We start from the raw sequence: 18,338 nt of genomic DNA on the forward strand, positions 1-18,338 counted from the left end.
TTCCGCCAGTCACCCCGAAGTACATCACACTGCCTCTGTGCCTCTCTCTCTGTCTCTCTCCCCCCTCTCTCCTAAGTAATGTGGCATCTTCCTGCAGTAAAGTCACGGCATTAGTACAGGCATGTCTCCAAATGAGCCAATTCAACCAAGGGAGGATATTTATAGTGTGTGGGAAAAAAAAAGTGACATCATTTGTGCCACGTGATGATTTAATTACACTTGACAGTTTACAATGTTCATTCAAGATTTAACGGGAAAGCTCGGGAGACGGACAAGTCACTCGCACAAATAACAGAAATGCCGAGTACCGTGGGAACTCTTTGTCTACCCCCCCGTTATATCGTGTGATATCGTGCTAGACCACGACCACTTCACTGGTTACATCTTGCGTCAAGTCGCCCTGTGAGAAAGGCCTATTATTATTCTACCACCTAACTATTCTTCAGGCAATTTATAGTAGCCAATTAATTTACTAGCACCTCTTTGGGATGGGGAGGAAACAAGATCATTTACAGGAAACCCACAAAGTGTCAAGAGAAAAATTGCAAACACCATAGTTAACACTCGAGTTAGAATAGAAGGTGGGTCATTACAACTTATTTTGAGGCATCATTCTACAATGCAGACAGAAAATAATCACATTAACCATTCATTCCCAAAAGCTTTTAATAAATACAAATAATTTTAAAATTACCCAAAACCAATAGTTCACTCGTATAACCAACAGATATTTAACTTCAAATCTAGGTACATTTTTGCACATTTATATAGATCACCAATGAGAACATATTTGATACATCTTAGAACAAACTGGCTGAAGAATATTCGACATTTTGAACAAAAATTTAATGGATGCATGCTCTTCAAATTTTATTGCTACATTTTTAAAAAATTGGAATAGAGGGCAAAGTTCCCATAAAAGTGATAATTCTCATTTTATGTAGAAGGAAAACACCAAGCAAACAATTAGTTTTTCTCTCTATTTGTAGTTCCACACCAGATCTTTCTGGCAGGCAACAAAAAACACCTAACCAATGTGTAGGAAGGAACTGCAGATGCTGGTTTACACCAAAGATAGACACAAAATGCTGGAGTAACTCAGCGGGTCTGTCAGCATTTCTAAAGAAAAGGAATAGGTGATGTTTGGGATCAAGACCCTTCTTCAAACCGAGTCTCTCTGGAGATGCTGCCAAACGCAGACCCATATTCATTTCCAAGACCAAACGTTATCTAATCATGGAAATTAAATTTGGAGCCCTACATTTTTATTTACAGCACAAAACAACTCATATAAAACATTATGTACAGTACAGCTACTTTAAACTTAAAATTTAAAAGGCAACTTACGAATGCATTTTCTTTTACTTCCAAATTATTGAATAACACGTCTCCTACAAAAAAAAGACAACTTTTAAAGCAATGAAAGCATTGGGTAAATTAATGTTAAAAAATTCAATAGTTAGTTATATTTCAGCACACAGTACTTACAACAACCAGAGCATTTGATTCCATAGGAAGGAAATAATTTTCCATAGTGTATTGCACAACCATAGAATATTAATTTCCATTACAATATTTTGATTTCTTCCAGGTCAGTAAAACATACAACTCTGATTTTTTAATTAGCATGAAATTATAACATGGACAGCATTGGCCCTACAGTGAAGGAAGTCTGAACCTGAGAATCTGCATGTGCATGCAGCAGTTGAATTGGCATGTGAAACATGTACACCTGTGAAAGGCCAATTATACTTTGCACAGGCCTTTCCCCGGTGAGTCTCCTTCACCCGGCGTCCTTGGATGAAATTTGTGGGACAAGGACGGACTTGTATGCATTACTCTTTCCAGCTGATTACATTTCAACTTTTAAATTTATAGCAAATCCTACACAATTAATTTCTAAGTGGGCTATGCATAGTATGGAACATGCTTTGTTTGACAAGGATAGGAGCACAAACCACAAAATCAATATACAAACATTGTTTAAGCAAGTTACCTTCTTAATTGGCTAGTCATAGCATTTGAAAAAAAAACAATTACTGTACAAAGCATAAACGGCGAAGAAGCTGAGCAGCATAGTCTACATTTCCAAAATCTACTGTTTTAGGTTATTTCAAAGTAACAGCATTTAGGAACCTTTCAGGTGAGAACTGGAAGGTAAATGGAAGCCAGGATGTCTGAGAGATCTCAGGTAAAGGGGTGAAGAGCAAAGGATGGTGAGGGGATGAGAGTAGTGAGATGAGGAAGGACATTGTGAAGAAATAAATAATTTGGTTCAAATGAAACCCAAACTGAAACGTTCAGACAGAGTGCAAATCACACAGCACAAGAACAGCCGATCCCAGAGTCTGAGACGTCAAGCACCCATTTACACCAACCCTATACTAATCCCATTTTAATTCTCTCTCACCTCCCTCACCAGATTCTTCCATTCATCTTCACTCTCATGGCAACTAAATGGTAAATTAACCTACCATTCTGTAGTTTGTTGGGATGTGGCAGGAAACAAGAACATCTGGATGAAACCCATGTAGTCACACTCAGAGGCCGACGTCAGAAGATCCTTCAGAGGGGTGAACCCTCAGAAAGCGCCTGGACCTGATGGTATACCCAGCCGAGTTCTCAAGACCTGTGCAGCCCAACAGTTTTGAGGACATTTTCAACCTCTCACTTCTGAGGTCTGAGGTTCCCACCTGCTTTAAGAGGGCATCAATAATACCAGTGCCCAAGGAGAGTAAGGTGACGTGCCTCAATGACTATCGACCAGTGGCACTAACGTCTGTGGTGATGAAGTGCTTTGAGAGGTTGGTTATGGTGCACATCCTACCTTGACAAGAACCTAGACCCACTACAGTTCGCATAACGCCACAATAGGGCGACGAAGGAAGCAATTTCACTGGCTCTCCACTCCGCATTAGACCACTTGGACAATAAAAACACTTACGTCAGGCTGTTGTTTATGGACTACAGCTCGGCGTTTAATACCATCATCCCTTCCAAGCTGGTTATCAAGCTCACGGAACTGGGTCCCTGAGCATCCCTCTGCAATTGGATTTCTCATCCACAGACCACATTCTGTTTGAATTAGTGGAAACACTTCATCCTCAGTAACAATTAGCATGGGAGCACCTCAAGGCTGCGTGCTCAGCCCTCTGCTTTACTCACTCTATACCCATGACTGCGTAGCCAGACATAGTGCGAACTCCATCATCAAGTTCGCTGACCACACCACTGTTGTTGGACGAATCACAGATGGGGATGAGTCAGAGTATAGAAGTGAGATCGACCGCCTGACCAAATGGTGCCAGCGCAACAACCTGGCTCTAAACATCAGTAAGACCACGGAACTGATTGTGGACTTTGGTAGGGGAAGGATGAGGACCCACAATCCTGTTCACATCAATGGTGGAGAGGGTAAATAACTTCAAATTCCTGGGCGTGCATATTTTCAAAGATCTTTCCTGGACCCAGCACATCGATGCAATTATAAAGAAGGCACATCAGCGATTCTACTTCATATAGAACATAGAAAATAGGTGCAGGAGGAGGCCATTCGGCCCTTCGAGCCAGCACCGCCATTCATTGTGATCATGGCTGATCGTCCCCAATCAATAACCTGTGCCTGCCTTCTCCCCACTTCCTTAGAAGATTACGGAGATTCGGCATGTCGAAGAGGATTCTCCAAAACCTCTACAGGTGCATGGTAGAGAGCATTCTGACTGGTTGCATCGTGGCCTGGTTCGGCAACTTGAACATTCAGGAGCCGAAAAGACTACAAAAAGTTGTGACCACTGCCTACTCCATCACCGGCATTGACCTCCCCACCGTCGAAGGGATATATCGTAGTCGCTGCCTCAAAAAGGCAACCAAAATCAAAGACCCACACCATCCTGGCCACACACTCATTTCATAGGTATGTTGCAAAGCCTACCTGAAGCGTTGTTGAAAATCTGCCCCAGCCCGTGTGTGTGATTTTGGCGCTGTTTTGAGGGGGCGGGTTTAAAACGCGATTTTCACTAGGCTGTTGCAATCGAAAATGTTCAGCCTAGTAAATCATTAACGAAAAATCGCTGAAAGACCCCGTCGCCAAAAGGTAATATTAGTTTTTATGGCCTTGTATAATAGTTATAGTAGTTTAAAAATCACTCTCTAATCCCGCGACCTCTCGCAGCCCCAGAGTTTTATAAAGCAAACAATTAAAGGTATGTACCTTATTTTTACATTAAAAAGGGCTTCTTTAGAACCCTTTATACAAGTTTAATATTGCGAGTAGCTCATTTTGGCCCCATTATATCCCGCAGTATTTTTCTGGGCATTTGAGGGCACAAATCTACCGCAATGTGAACGTTCTAAACCAGCGCGTTCACAGGATCCCACTAGATTTAAAATGGACTTTAATTTACAGCAATTGAACACTAAATTCCTTCCATTTGGCCTATAAATTAATGTAAATGAGATTTCAAAATCATGTTTTATTGTGAATTATTTATGAATATTATTTGGACACTTGGGCTATTTAAAAATGTTAATCATTTATTAAGAAATGGATAGATGTTTAGATCTAGTAATTGAAGTTTGAAATTTGCTACACTTGGGTAACTAACTAATTATATGTTTCAATTTCAGGTCATCCAAGTTAGATTATTTTATATTTGTTTCAGAATGGTTCAATCTACGATAACTGAAAATTTCATTCAGTTCTCTTAATTTTTAAGAAGGTTATGGCCTTTTGACAGCATACGATCACAGCTTTTTTGTTATGTCCATAGAAAATCAATAGGGAACAAGATGCTAATTTGCGAGTATGAAAATGGCCATAACTTTTTAAACACTTGAGATATGAAAGTGAATTAGGTGTCAAATTAAACTTCTTTTTATGCTTTAACTGATGGGATAAATTACAGACTTGATTTTTTAAATCTCAAAATTTTGTAACATTGCTGCATTTCACCATTGCCTTCAGGAAGAAGGTACAGGAGCCTGAAAACTGTACAGGAACCGCTTCTTCCTTACAGCCATCAGGCTATTAAACACAACAACGAATAAGCTCTGAGCTCTGAACTGCAGAAGACTTATTATTGCACTATATTTGTTATTTATTGAACTTTTTTTTTCTCTTCCCCCGTTATGTACTATGTTTACATATTGACATATTCTGTTGTGCTGCAGCAGGTAAATGACCTGTCCCACTTGGCCGCCATTTGCGCGCCATTTACGCAACCTCCAAAATGTGGTTGTCACGTTGTGACGCACGGGTAGTGTGTGGGTAGCGCGGGACGGGCACATGGAGAGGCGTGGAGGAATGTGGAGACGCTCCAGGATTTTGTGCCCGTCCCAGGAGGTGGGGGGAGGTGCAGGGGGGAGGGGGGTAGGTGGAGGAGGGAGGGGGGGGTAGGGGGGGAGGGGGAGGGGGGAGCACTGGGAGGAAACCCACAGTCACAGGGTGCACGTACAAACTCAGTGCAGACAGCACCCATAGTCAGGAATGAACCCGGGTTTCTGTTGCAACTCTACCGCTGTGTCACTGTACCACACTGGAAGGAAAACGGCCATATTTACCTAAATTTACCTGCACTATTTCTATGTCCACTTCAACTCCCCTCCAAAATGGGCTAAAACACTCAGTTTAGGAGCCAATTAAGGATTGCTTTTTAAAAATGACCTTGCCAAGTAATATGAATAGAAAAAATGTCAATGAGCATGTAAAGTAATAAAAAAATCTGTATTTTAATTTATTACATCATATCCCTGCAATTAGTATCCAATTCTTGGACTTGTCATAATTGCATTCATAATAAGAAGGATAAATTGAATGTGCAGTTAGTAGCTAAGGAATATGATATACTTGGAATTACGGAGACAAGGCTCTAGGTAGCAATGTTACAAAATTTTGAGATTTAAAAAATCAAGTCTGCAATTTATCCCATCAGATAAAGCATAACAATAAGTTTAATTTGACACCAAATTCACTTTCATATCTCAAGTATTAAAAACGTTATGACCATTTTCATACTCGGAAATTAGCATCTTGTTCCCTATTGATTTTCAATGGACATTACAAAAAAGCTGTGATCTTGGATAGTCAAACGCCCATTTCTTAAGGAAAGATTAACATTTTTAAATAGCCTAAGTGTCCAAAGATTATTCACAAATAATTCACAATATAACATGATTTTTATATCTAATTCACATTAATTTATAGGCCAAATGGAAGGAATTTAGTGTTCAATTGCTGTAAATAAATGCCCATTTAAATCGGCTTTCTAGTGGGTTCATGTGGAACGCGCTGGTTTAGAACGTTGACATAGCGCTGGATTAGTGCCCTCAAATGCCGAGAAAAATACTGCGGGATATAAAAAGCCCAAAATGAACTACTCGCTATAGATAACTTGATATTCAGGGTTATATATATGCCCCATTTAATGTAAAAATAAGGTACATACCTTTAATTGTTTGCTTTATAAAACCCTGGGGCTGCGAGAGGTTGCGGAATGAGACGGTAATTTTAAAACTATTAGAACTATATTATCGAGGCCTATAAAACTAATAATACCTTTTGCGACCGGGTCTTGCAGCGATTTTTCGTTAATGATTTACAAGGCTGAACATGTGCGATTAGTACAGCCTAGTAAAAATCGCGTTTTAAACCCGCCCCCTCCAAACAGCGCCAAAATCGCGGCCATGGCTGAGGGCAGATTCCCAATGACGATTCAGGTAGGTTTTGTAACATACCTACTCTAGGGTGACCAAGGCTGGGAACTAAACATGCAGGGGTATTTGATATTCAGGAAGGATAGACAGAAAGGAAGAGGGGGTGGGGTGGCAATGCTGGTTAAAGAGATTAATGCAATAGCAAGGAGAGACATTAGCTTGGATGCTATAAAATCGGTATGGATAGAACTGCGAAATACCCAAGGGCAGAAAACAATTGTTGTATAGAGACCACCAAGCAGCAGTAGGGAGGTTGGGGATAGGATCAAGTGAGAAGTTAAGGAGAAGTTAAAGGTACAGCAGTTGTCATGGGGGACTTTTATCTACATACATTTGGCCAACCAAATTGGTAACAGTGCTGAGGAGGATTTCCTGGAATGTATATGGGATGGGGTTTTTTATACAAATATGAAGAAGAACAGACTAGAGGACAGGCCATCCCAGACTGGGTATTGTGTAATGAGGAAGGATTAGTTAGCAATCTTATTGTGCAAAGCCCCTTGGGCAACGGTGACCATAATATGGTGGAATTCTGCATTAGGATGGAAAGTGACACGGTTAATTCAGAGACTAGGGTCCTGAACTTAAAGAAAGGAGATTTTGATGGTATGAGACGGGAATTGGCTAGTATAGACTGGCAAATTATACTTAAAGGGTTGACGGTGGAGATGCAATGGCAAAGATTTAAAGACCGCATGTATGAACTCCAAAAATTGTTCATCCCTGTCTGGTGAAAAAATAAAATGGGGAAGGCAGCTCAACTGTGGCTAACGAGGGAAATCAAGGAGTGTTAAATCCAAGGAAAAGGCATATAAACTGGCCAGAGGAAGCAGCAAACCGGAGGACTGGGAGAAATTTAGAACTCAACAGAGGAGGACAAAGGGATTAACTATGAGGGGAGGAAAAAGAGCATGAAAGAAAGATCATGGAGACTTCAGCCTTCAACACGATGCTGAAGTCTATGAACAGCATCCTCACATAGCCCTCCTTCTGGCTGTCAAGGTGAGAGAGAGCGGTGTGCAGAACCTGGGAGAACATCGTTCGTGGATCTGTTCGGATGGTATGCGAATTGTAGTGGGTCCATGTTGCGAGGGAGGAAGGCGCAGATGTGTTTCTTGACCAGCCTCTCAAAGCATTTCATGATTACCGAGGTGAGGGCCACCGGACGGTAGTCATTCAGACAAGCTGTGGAGGCATTTTTTGGTACAGGTACAATGATGGATCTTTTGAAGCAGGCAGGGCCCACGGACTTGTCCAGGGAGAGATTGAATATTGTAGTGAGCACCGGAGCTAGCTGCATAGCACAAGATGCCATCTGGGCCTACAGCTTTCCTCATGTTCACCCGTGTCAGAGCCCTCCTCACGTCGTGCTCGGACAATGAGAATGTATGCACGTCCCCAGTGATGGACCTCCCTTCAGCTTCGTTAGCCAGCACGCTGGCAGTGTTGTCGTTACCAGGCAAACCTGGGGTGATGTTGCCCTTCTCGAAACGAGCGTAGGAGTTCAGGTCATCAGCTTGGGAGGTGCCAGCACTTCCGGTTGAGGGGGGGGGCTGCTCCGGTAGTTGGTCCACCCAGGGTTTTTGATTCGGTAAGTTGCTAACCCTTACCGTGGGGACGATGTCATCGGCTATTGTTGCGATGAAGTCCGTGACCGCTTCCGCGAACTCACTGACATCACTGGAACTTGCTTGGAACATAGTCCAGTCGACATCTGTCAGTGCATCTAGCAGCATGGCCTCTGACTGGTCGGACCACTGCTTTACGTCCCTCGTTACTGCCGCTTCACGAACTATCCTCTGTTTATACTCCGGCAGCAGGAAAATGGCAGCAAGGCCAGATTTTCCTGAGGGAGGGAGTGAAACGGCCTTGTAGCCCTTCCGGAAAGACGTCTAGCAGTGGTCCAATGTTCTTTCCCGCCTGGGAGCACACATGATGTGTTGGTAGAAGTTCGGCATGACCATCTTGAGATTAGATTTAATAAAATCTCCAGCCACTACCATAGCCGCATCCGGGTTCTTGTTTGATGTTGACATAGCACATCGTGTAGGGCCGACAGTGCCATGTCGATGTCTGCAAGCGGTGGAATGTAGACGACTGTGATGATCACTGAGCCGAACTCCCAGGGAACGTAGAATGGGCGGCATGAGATAGTCAGATGCTCCAGGTCCGGTGAACAGGAACGGGAAAGCATCTTGATATTTCCAGGGTAGCACCAGTTGTTATTGGTCATGAAGCCAATAACAACTGGTGTGACTCCTCCACCCTTGGATTTCCCAAATTCTTCTGTTCTGTCAGCACGGTGGACAGCGAAGGACTCGGTTGGGCAGATTACCTGATCCGGAATCAGCGAGGTCAGCCATGTTTCGGTCAGGCAGAAGATATTGGTGATCATTTTCCAATGTTCTCTCGAATCTGGATCAGTTCCTGTGGACTGGAGGGTAGCCAACTCTACTTTTTAGGAAAGGATGGAGAGAGAAAACGGGGCATTATAGACCAGTTAGCCTCACATCAGTAGTGGGGAAGGTGCTCGAGTGATTATTAAAGATGTTACAGCAGTGCATTTGGAAAGCAGTGACAGGATCGGTCAAAGTCAGCATGGATTTATGGAGGGTAAATCATGCTCAACTAATCTTCTGGATTTTTTTGAGGATGTAACAAGTAGAATGGATAAGGGAGAACCAGTGGATGTGGTGTATCTGGACTTTCAAAAAGCCTTTGACAAGGTCACACACAAGAGATTAGTGTGCAAAGGTATTGATATGGATAGAGAACTGGTTGGCAGACAGAAAACAAAGAGTATGAATTAACAGATCCTTTTCAGAATGGCAGGCAGTGACTAGTTATTTACAATACATATTAACGATTTAGACGATGGAATTAAATTTGACATCTCCTAGTCTGTGGATGACACAAAGTTGGGTAGCAGTGTGAGCTGCAATGAGGATACTATGAGGGTGCAGGGTGACTTGGATAGGTTGGGTGAGTGGGCAGATGCATGGCAGATGCAATATAATGTGGATGCATGTGAGGTTATCCACTTTGGTGGCAAGAACAGGAAGGCAGATTATTATCTGAATGGTGTCAGATTACGACGAGGGGAGGTGCAACGAGACCTGGGTGCGCTTGTACATCAGTCACTGAAAGTAAGCATGCAAGTACAGCAGGCAGTGAAGAAAGCAAATGGCACGTTGGCCTTCATTGCGAGAGGATTTGAGTTTAGGAGCAAGGAGGTCGGACTGCAGTGGTACAGGGCACTAGTGAGACCGCACCTGGAGTATTGTGTGCAATTTTGGTCTCCTAATTTGACATTATTGCTATTGAGGGAGTGCAGCGTAGGTTCACCTGGTTAATTCCCAGGATGACGGGACTGACATATGATGAAAGAATGGGTCCACTGGGCTTGTAATTACTAGAATTTAGAAGGATGAAAGGAGATCTCATAGACATATAATGTTCTTAAAGGATTGGACAGGCTAGATGCAGGAAAAATGTTCCCGATGTTGCGGGAGACCAGAACCAGGGGTCACAGTTTAAGAATAAGCGGTAGGGCATTTAGGACTGAGATGAGGAAAAACTTCTTCACTGAGAGAGGTGTAAATCTGTGGAATTCTCTGCCACAGAAGGCAGTGGAGGCCAATTCACTCGATGATTTCAAGAGAATTAGATTTAGCTCTTAGGGCTAAAAGAATCAAGGGAAATGGGGAAAAAAAACAGGAACAGGATAATGATTTTAGATGATCAGCCATGATCATATTGAACAGCGGTGCTGGCTTGCAGGACCGAATGGCCTACTCCTGTACCTATTTTTCTATGGACTTCAAAACACCAAAGGAGTAATATAGTAGAATATTGTACTGTACAGCATAAATGGCAGAAAGCAAGTTGGATAATATAATTTGTACTTGTTAGGCCACACCAGGATTTCAAGCTAAAGAGGTGATTACATGCTGAACTCGAGAGATGAACAGCAAAAACATTAAATCGCCAAATTAAATGACAATGTAGGGTTGCTGGAAATATTTTTGCACTAACTGCTCAATTTCCAAAGTTAGCTACTTCCACCTGCAGCTCCTCATGCATATGAGAAACAAACCACATTCATATTCCCAAAACTATACGATTACAAACTATAACAATATCAATTTTATCCCATGGGACTTCACATCTGGATTAATTTTCTTGGTAGGTTAATGAAGGTGAAAGTGCCAAACATTTTAGGAGCAATTGGATATTGTGATAGTTTTTTTGATCATTTTCTGTTGATGAATAAATGTAAATAAAAGCTAGTGGCTTTTTTTTAAGATCATTCCACAATAACTCTTGATCAACTTAATGCAATTTCGCATACATGTGGATTTATTGGCAAGCAGAAACCAGATAATAAATGTATACAATTTGCATTGGTCAGCAACCAAACTAAATTAAAGAAATAATAAGGAAAACAACTTTCCTTTATTTTTCAGACGTACAATCTCAGGACATCCCAAAGCACTTCATAAGAAATCATAGAAACATGAGATCAAGTAACATTGGATCAGTGAAGGGGAGTGGCATGGAGGTAAAAGATCAGTAATACTTTCATTGAATGGTGGAACAAGCTACTGTTCATGTTCAATTTCTTATGATCTCAGTATTTTTCCCTTATTGATGTAATGTAGGAATGGATTCAGTCATGACCCAAAAGCCTCTACCACAAATACCCAAATAATACAATACTGCAAGCATGGCAAAGGACTAATCTTGTGAAATGATTTTGATGCAGTTATCTCGTGATCATGTATAAAGGTTTATTTTCCCCAAAATGTAGCTGGGAAAGATTTTAAAGAAAAGTCCAGATATACATTTTACGCTGCATATCTTAGTGATTGGTCACTTCATAAATGTCAATTACACTATGTTGCAAAGTTATCCGGATGGATTTGACAATGGATATGAAAGTGGGCAGTAGAGCCGATAACTCTTTTAAATCACTGAAAAGCATAATCATAATGTCATAAATGGTCAGGGTCAGAATATGTTGTTCATAATGTTTGGGCCAAAGACCCATCATTTATTTATTTGCCTCTGTACTCCACAATTTGACATTTGTAATAGAAAAATAAAACATGATTAAAGTACACATTGTCAGATTTTAACTGAGGCAATTTTTATACATTTTGGTTTCACCATGTAGAAATTACAGCAGTGTTTATACATAGTCTCCCCATTTCAGGGAACCATAATGTTTGGGACACAGCAATGTCATGTAAAGTAGTCATGTTTAGTATTTTGTTGCAGATCCTTTGCATACAATGACTGATTGAACTCTGCAGTTCATGGACATCACCAGTTGCTGGGTGTCTTCTCTGGTGATGCTCTGCCAGGACTGTATTGCTGCTACCTTTAGCTCTGATATATGCAAAACATGGTCTGCCAGGCCTGCATTGCAGCATGCTTGTTTTGGAAGCTAGTCCCCTTCAGTTTTATCTCCACCATATAAAAAGCATAAAAATCGGGTAATTGAGCAGGCCACTCAAGAATTTACTATTTTTTAAGCTTTGAAAAACTCCTTTGTTGCTTTAGGAGTATGTTTGGGATCATTATATTGCTGTAGAATGAACCGCCAGCCAATGAGGCATTTGTTTGAACTTGAGCAGATTGGATGTGTCTATACACTTCAGAATAAGCGAGTTCGGTATTTCAACTGTGCATGCCCAGGTCACTCAAGATAAACATTCTCGGCAGCTGAGCTGCTGCATGTATACAGACCTACGTTTCATCGTAGTCAGGATCGAACACGGGTGTCCGGCGCTGCAAACGCTGTTGAATTGCTGCTGGACCGTCCCTTCCCGAGTGTCCCATCCCTGTCCAGGGGTGGCCGGAGATTTCCGGGATGACCCTGGACTGACGGGACATTGGCCTAGAGCAGTGCAAGCTTACAGCCAGCACGGAGAAGTGCTAACTCCATCTGAACTCTGCCTGTCCCGCCGGGTTAACCGACAGTCCTGGACTGACAGGACACTGGCCCGGAGCAGTGGCGGCCCCAGGCTTACAGCCAGCGTGGAAAAGAAGCACTAACTCCAGCTCAACTCTGCTCCAACATCCGAGGAAACTGTTCCCCGATGGGCCAGGGACTGTCAGCTGCAGCTATGGCCTTATCCAGTGGCTGTCGGTTAACGAAAGCCGAGCACCAATGGGGATACACACAAAATGCTGCAGTAACTAAGCGGGACAGGCAGCATCTTTGAAAAAAAGGAATAGGTGACGTTTCGGGTTGAGACCCTTCTCCAGAGATGTTACCTGACCCGCTGAGTTATTGCAGCTTTTTGTGTGTATCTCCATTGATGACTGGTCACTCTCCACACTGGCTGTAAGCCTGCGGCCGCCACTGCTCCGGGCCAGTGTCCCATCAGTCCAGGGCTATCGGTTAACCCGGCGGGATCGGTAGAGCTGAGCTGGAGTTAGTGCTTCTACTCGCCGTTGGGTGTAAGCCTGAGGCCACCACTGCAACGGGCCAGTGTCCCGTCAGTCCAGGGTCACCCCGGACAGGGATGGGACACTCGGGAGGAGACGGGGACGGTAGCAATTCAACAGTGCTTGCAGCGCCGTTGACCTGGGTTCAATCCTGACTACGGATGAAACGCAGGTCTGTACACACGCAGCAGCTCGACTGCAGAGAATGTCTCTCCGCCGATCCAGTCTCTCACTCCCATCTGCCCCCTCTCTTTCGCCGTTACATCCCGCTCTCCCGTTGCCTGGCACCCCAGTTCCTCAGATTAAATATATTTTTACACATAAATTATGAATAAAGATAAGAATTTATACAGTTTATACAGCCAGCGCTTTGTTCGCTTTTTCTTTATCTGTGGCCCCGATATCAGGAACATGTTTCTTGCCTCTAGCATGTCCAAACCCTTAATAATCTTATATGTTTCAATAAGATCCCCCTCATCCTTCTAAATTCCAGAGCATACAATACTCCAAGTGTGATCTCACTAGGGACCTGTACAACTGCAGAAGGAACTCTTTGCTCCTATACCCAACTGCTCTTGTTATGAAGGCCAACACGCCATTCGCTTTCTTCACTGCTTGATGTATAAAAAACCAAAATGTATAAAAATACCCTTTAATAAAATCTGACAATGTGCACTTTAACCACATGTGATTTTTTTTTTTTACAAATCTCAAATTGTGTACAGAGGCAAATAAATAAACGATGGGTCTTTGTCCCAAACATTATAGTTGGCACTGTATGTACCGAGGTACAATTAAAAGTTTTGTTTTGCTTACTAGTCTATCAAATCACATGTTAGTATACATGAATATAATGAAGCCAAACTCAAGTACAAAAGGTAAAGCAAAGAGAAAGATAGAGTGCAGCTGCACCATTACATATAATATACACGATTATCAAGGTCTTCGAGCCGTACATTTTCTTCAAGATTCAAGAGAGTATATTGTCATGTGTTGAGTTGAGTTTAATAGTCTGATGGCTGTGGGGAAGAAGCTGTTCCTGAACCTGGATGTTGCAGATTTCAGGCTCCTGTACCTTCTACCTGAAGGCAGCGGAGAGATGAGTGTGTGGCCAGGATGGTGTGCGTCCTTGATGATGCTGCCAGCTTTAAGGCAGCGACTATGGTAGATCCCCTCAATGGTAGGGAGCCGATGATGGACTGGGCAGTGTTTACAACTTTTTGCAGTCTTTTCCGCTCCTGGGCGCACAAGTTGCCGAACCAAGCCACGATGCAAATGGTCAGCATGCTCTCTACTGTGCACCTATAGAGGTTCGAGAGAGTCCTCCTCGACATACCGACTCTCCGTAATCTTCTCAGGAAGTAGAGGCACTGATGTGCTTTCTTTATAATTACATCGGTGTTCTGGGACCAGGAGAGATCTTCGGAAATATGCACGCCCAGGAATTTGAAGCTCTTGACCCTTTCCACCATCGACCTGTTGATATAAACGGGACTGTGGGTCCCCATCCTACCCCTTCGAAAGTCCACAATCAGTTCCTTGGTTTTGCTGGTGTTGAGAGCCAGGTTATTGTGCTGGCACCATTTGGTCAGTCGGTCGATCTCACTTCTATACTCTGAGTCATCTCCATCAGTGATACGTCCCACAACAGTGGTGCAGTCAGCGAACTTGATGATGGAGTTTGCACTATGACCGGCTACGCAGTCATGAGTATAGAGTGAGTACAGCAGGGGGCTGAGCACGCAGCCTTGAGGTGCTCCCGTGCTGATTGTTATCGAGGCTGACACATTTCCACCAATACGAACAGACTGTGGTCTGTGAATGAGGAAGTCGAGGATCCAATTACAGAGGGATGCACAGAGACCCAGTTCTGAGAGCTTGATAACCAGCTTGGAGGGGATGATTGTATTAAATGCCGAGCTGTAGTCAATGAATAACAGCCTGACATATGAGTTTTTGTTGTCCAAGTGGTCCAGAGCAGAGTGGAGAGCCAGCGAGATTGCATCCACCGTTGATCTGTTGTGGCGGTAAGCGAACTACAGTGGGTCAAGATTCAAGAGATTCAAGATTCAAGATTCAATTTATTTGTCATTTGGACCCCTTGAGGTTCCAGAATTTCTGCAGCCATACATTACAAACATACATAATACAAACATCCATCACATTGCTGTGAAGGAAGGCCAAAAAAACGTATCTCTCCACTGCACTCCCCCCCCCCCCTCCCCGATGTCAGAGTCAAAGTCAAAGCCCCGGCTGGCGATGGCGATTGTCCCGCGGCCATTAAAGCCACGCCGGGTGATGCAAGGTCGCACACCGGGTTCTTGATGTTAGAGCCCCCGGCGTGCGCTCGCAGAGTCCCGCAGCCATTCCAAGCCGCGCGGGGCGGTGCTGTAAGGCCCCGCTCCAGGAGCTCTTCAACCCCGCAACTCGGGCGGGAGAAGTCGCCGTTGCGGGAGCCCTGAAAAGCGGTCTCTCTCCAGGGACCCGCGGGCTCCCGGTGCCGCCGTCCACCAGACCCGCAGTTGCAGCCTCCGAATCTTCGGAGGTCGGGCCGCAGCAGCGCTCCACCACCGCTCCACCCGCTCAGGACTCGGCCAGCTCCGCGACGGTGAGGTGAGTAGTCGGCACCAGAGCCCCCGGTCTTCCTGTTGGAGGCCGCTCCTCGTTGCAGCCCCAACGACAACAGAGACCCGACAAGGAAATGGTCGGGTCTCCCGTGCAGGGAGAGATTTAAAAGTTACCCCCTCCCTCCCACCCCACCCCCACACACATACCCCAACAAAAAATAACAAAAACTACATAAAAACATAGACAAAAAATAATAAAAACGCAGACGGGCTGCAGAGGCCGCTGCTGACGAGAGTCGCGCCGCCTACCGTTTTTGTCCAGGTTTTTGTCGAGACACGAGTTGATTTGCGCCATGATCAGCCTCTCAAAGCACTTCATCACCAAAGACGTTAGTGCCACTGGTCGATAGTCATTGTGGCACGTCACCTTGCTCTTCTTGGGCACCGGTATTATCGATGCCCTTTTAAAGCAGGTTTAAAGCTTAATTATTTTTCCCTATTATTGATGCCCTTTTAAAGCAGATTAAAGCCTAATTATTTTCCAAATTTAACTGCATAATTAGAGCACTTTAAAATAGTATGTTCCTTCGCAAATTTCGCTATTGCTATTTGATCTGGTGTAGAGTACCATTCCCAGAATTTAAAAGACATCTGGACAGATCCATGGAAGGGTAAAGTTTAGAGGGATATGTGCCAAATGCAGGCAAATGGGACTTTCTTAAATAGAGTACCTTGGTCAACTTGGGCAAGTTGGGCCAATGGGTCTGTTTCTGGGCTATATGACTATGCTCCAGATAAAGCATCAAGAATCAATGGAGAACATCCTGCTTAATGAAATACATGTGTTTAGTTAAGTTGCTGACTCTAATCAAAACAAAAAAAATGTTTGTTTTCAATTAGATGCAAAAGTTACAAGGCAAATCAAAACAAAATAATTGAGTGTATCATTTGTGGTATTATATCAGCATAATACCACAAAAGATACTCAAAATAAATAATAACTGAAACATGGGATATGGTAAACTACATAACACCAACGAAAAATCGAATCACTACGTGAACCAGTTTTTCCACAATTCATCATTTGAACTTAGTAGCTTTTTGTTAAATGAAAGATGTTTATGGTAACTTGGCTTTCTGAAATTATTTTTTATCGCGAGCTGATTTTCACTTTCGTTTTTAAGGAATCGAGTATCGTACATTTAAGAAAATGACAGGTATCTGCCTGGGATGCACATGCAACGGGAATAAAAAATATCGTAAAGGTTGCTACATAATCTACGGGGGGACACATTAAAGGATACTTTACTCAGTCAGTTCTATTAAATTATTATATACCCATCTAAAGACAGCGCGTATAAAACATTTATTTTTAATCCTGTATTACTTATAATAGCGATAATCTAAATATAACGCTGTGTGATGTTGGAATATCATTTGCATAAACAGCTACTGAGAAATTTGAAAAATAAAGGATTAAATATTTGAAAAGCCATTAATAGAAGATAATGTACACTTCTCAAAATTGATTATAGGTCGTCCCCAGGTTATGGCAATATTCCGCTCCGAAGAAATCTTGGTAACCCGAACAGTTTACAAGTCTGACAGCGGCCGCGAACCGAGTTACCAACTACACAGCGCAGCAGATGCCTGCAGCCCCGCAGCAGCCGGCAAATCCAATCCGCATGTCTCGTGTGTAGCCCGTTCACTTATAAGAGGTGTGCAAAGATTGGGGCTAGTAAACTGGAGAGAACTTGTAATGGCAAACCAATCGTTTGAAAAGAAACAAAATCGCTTGGCGTGGTGAATTTTACTGCAGAACCCCGGTGGGTCACTCCCACCCCGGATCCATTATCGCAGGTAACCTCCCAGACCAAATCAACTGACATACATAACGCATTAAAAAAAAACACAACCTTACCTCCCCAGATTCCTAACTGCAACTGCGAGGGATCTAAGTTCACAACATAATCTCCCAAAAAACGGTTCAAAACGTCCACCACTACAGACTCGAACACCATTTTTCCCCGATCACCATCCTAGGCCGTCACTCGAGCCGCCGCCACCGCCCATCCCGGGCGCGCGCGAGAAGGCGATGCGCGTTGAGACCAAATTATTCAACCAAACCGACCACCCAGCGTCACACCCGCGCGCCACCTACGTCAACGCCAACGGCAAATCTGCGAGCCCCAGCCGTGGGCTTCGAAGGGCTAACGCACGTGCGCGTGCACGATTGACGCATTTTGAAGCCGCTCCCTTTTAGCGCGCGAGCTCCTTCTGTCAGTTGTTGTGTGGCGATACCTGGCGACGCAGGTAGTAATAATAATAATAATAATCTTTATTTATATAGCACTTTTCAACAAAACCAGTATTTGAACCAAAGATGCTTTACAGAGATTGATTAAATTAATTGAACAGATCAAATGTCAATAAATCCATACAAAACAAAAAAGAGAAAAAAGAAAAAAGACACAGAACAGTACACTATAGAAATCAACATGAAACGTCCCCCCACAGCAGAAATCACTGTGAGGGAAGACACTAAAAATATCCAGTTCTCCCCTCATAGTCCACCCGAGGTCGGGGTCTATATGTGGCCTCCTC

General features: G+C 43.4%; 1 protein-coding gene across 4 annotated transcripts in view; it reads right to left on the bottom strand.

Moving 5' to 3' along the window:
* The window catches only part of vps13a (vacuolar protein sorting 13 homolog A), a 329,586-nt gene extending 311,527 nt beyond the window's left edge, over positions 1-18,059 (bottom strand). For all 4 annotated transcript variants that reach the window (XM_055633035.1, XM_055633034.1, XM_055633037.1 and 1 more), the window contains exons 1-2: positions 17,656-18,059; positions 1,348-1,391 (exon numbers count right to left, since the gene is read on the bottom strand). In XM_055633035.1, the coding sequence (XP_055489010.1) occupies positions 1,348-1,391; positions 17,656-17,755 (144 nt within the window). In that variant the 5' untranslated portion in view covers positions 17,756-18,059. The remainder of the gene's footprint in view (positions 1-1,347; positions 1,392-17,655) is intronic.
* Positions 18,060-18,338: the final 279 nt, after the last annotated feature.

Source organism: Leucoraja erinacea, chromosome 3 (genome assembly GCF_028641065.1).
Source record: "Leucoraja erinacea ecotype New England chromosome 3, Leri_hhj_1, whole genome shotgun sequence".
NCBI classification, from domain to species: domain Eukaryota; kingdom Metazoa; phylum Chordata; class Chondrichthyes; order Rajiformes; family Rajidae; genus Leucoraja; species Leucoraja erinaceus.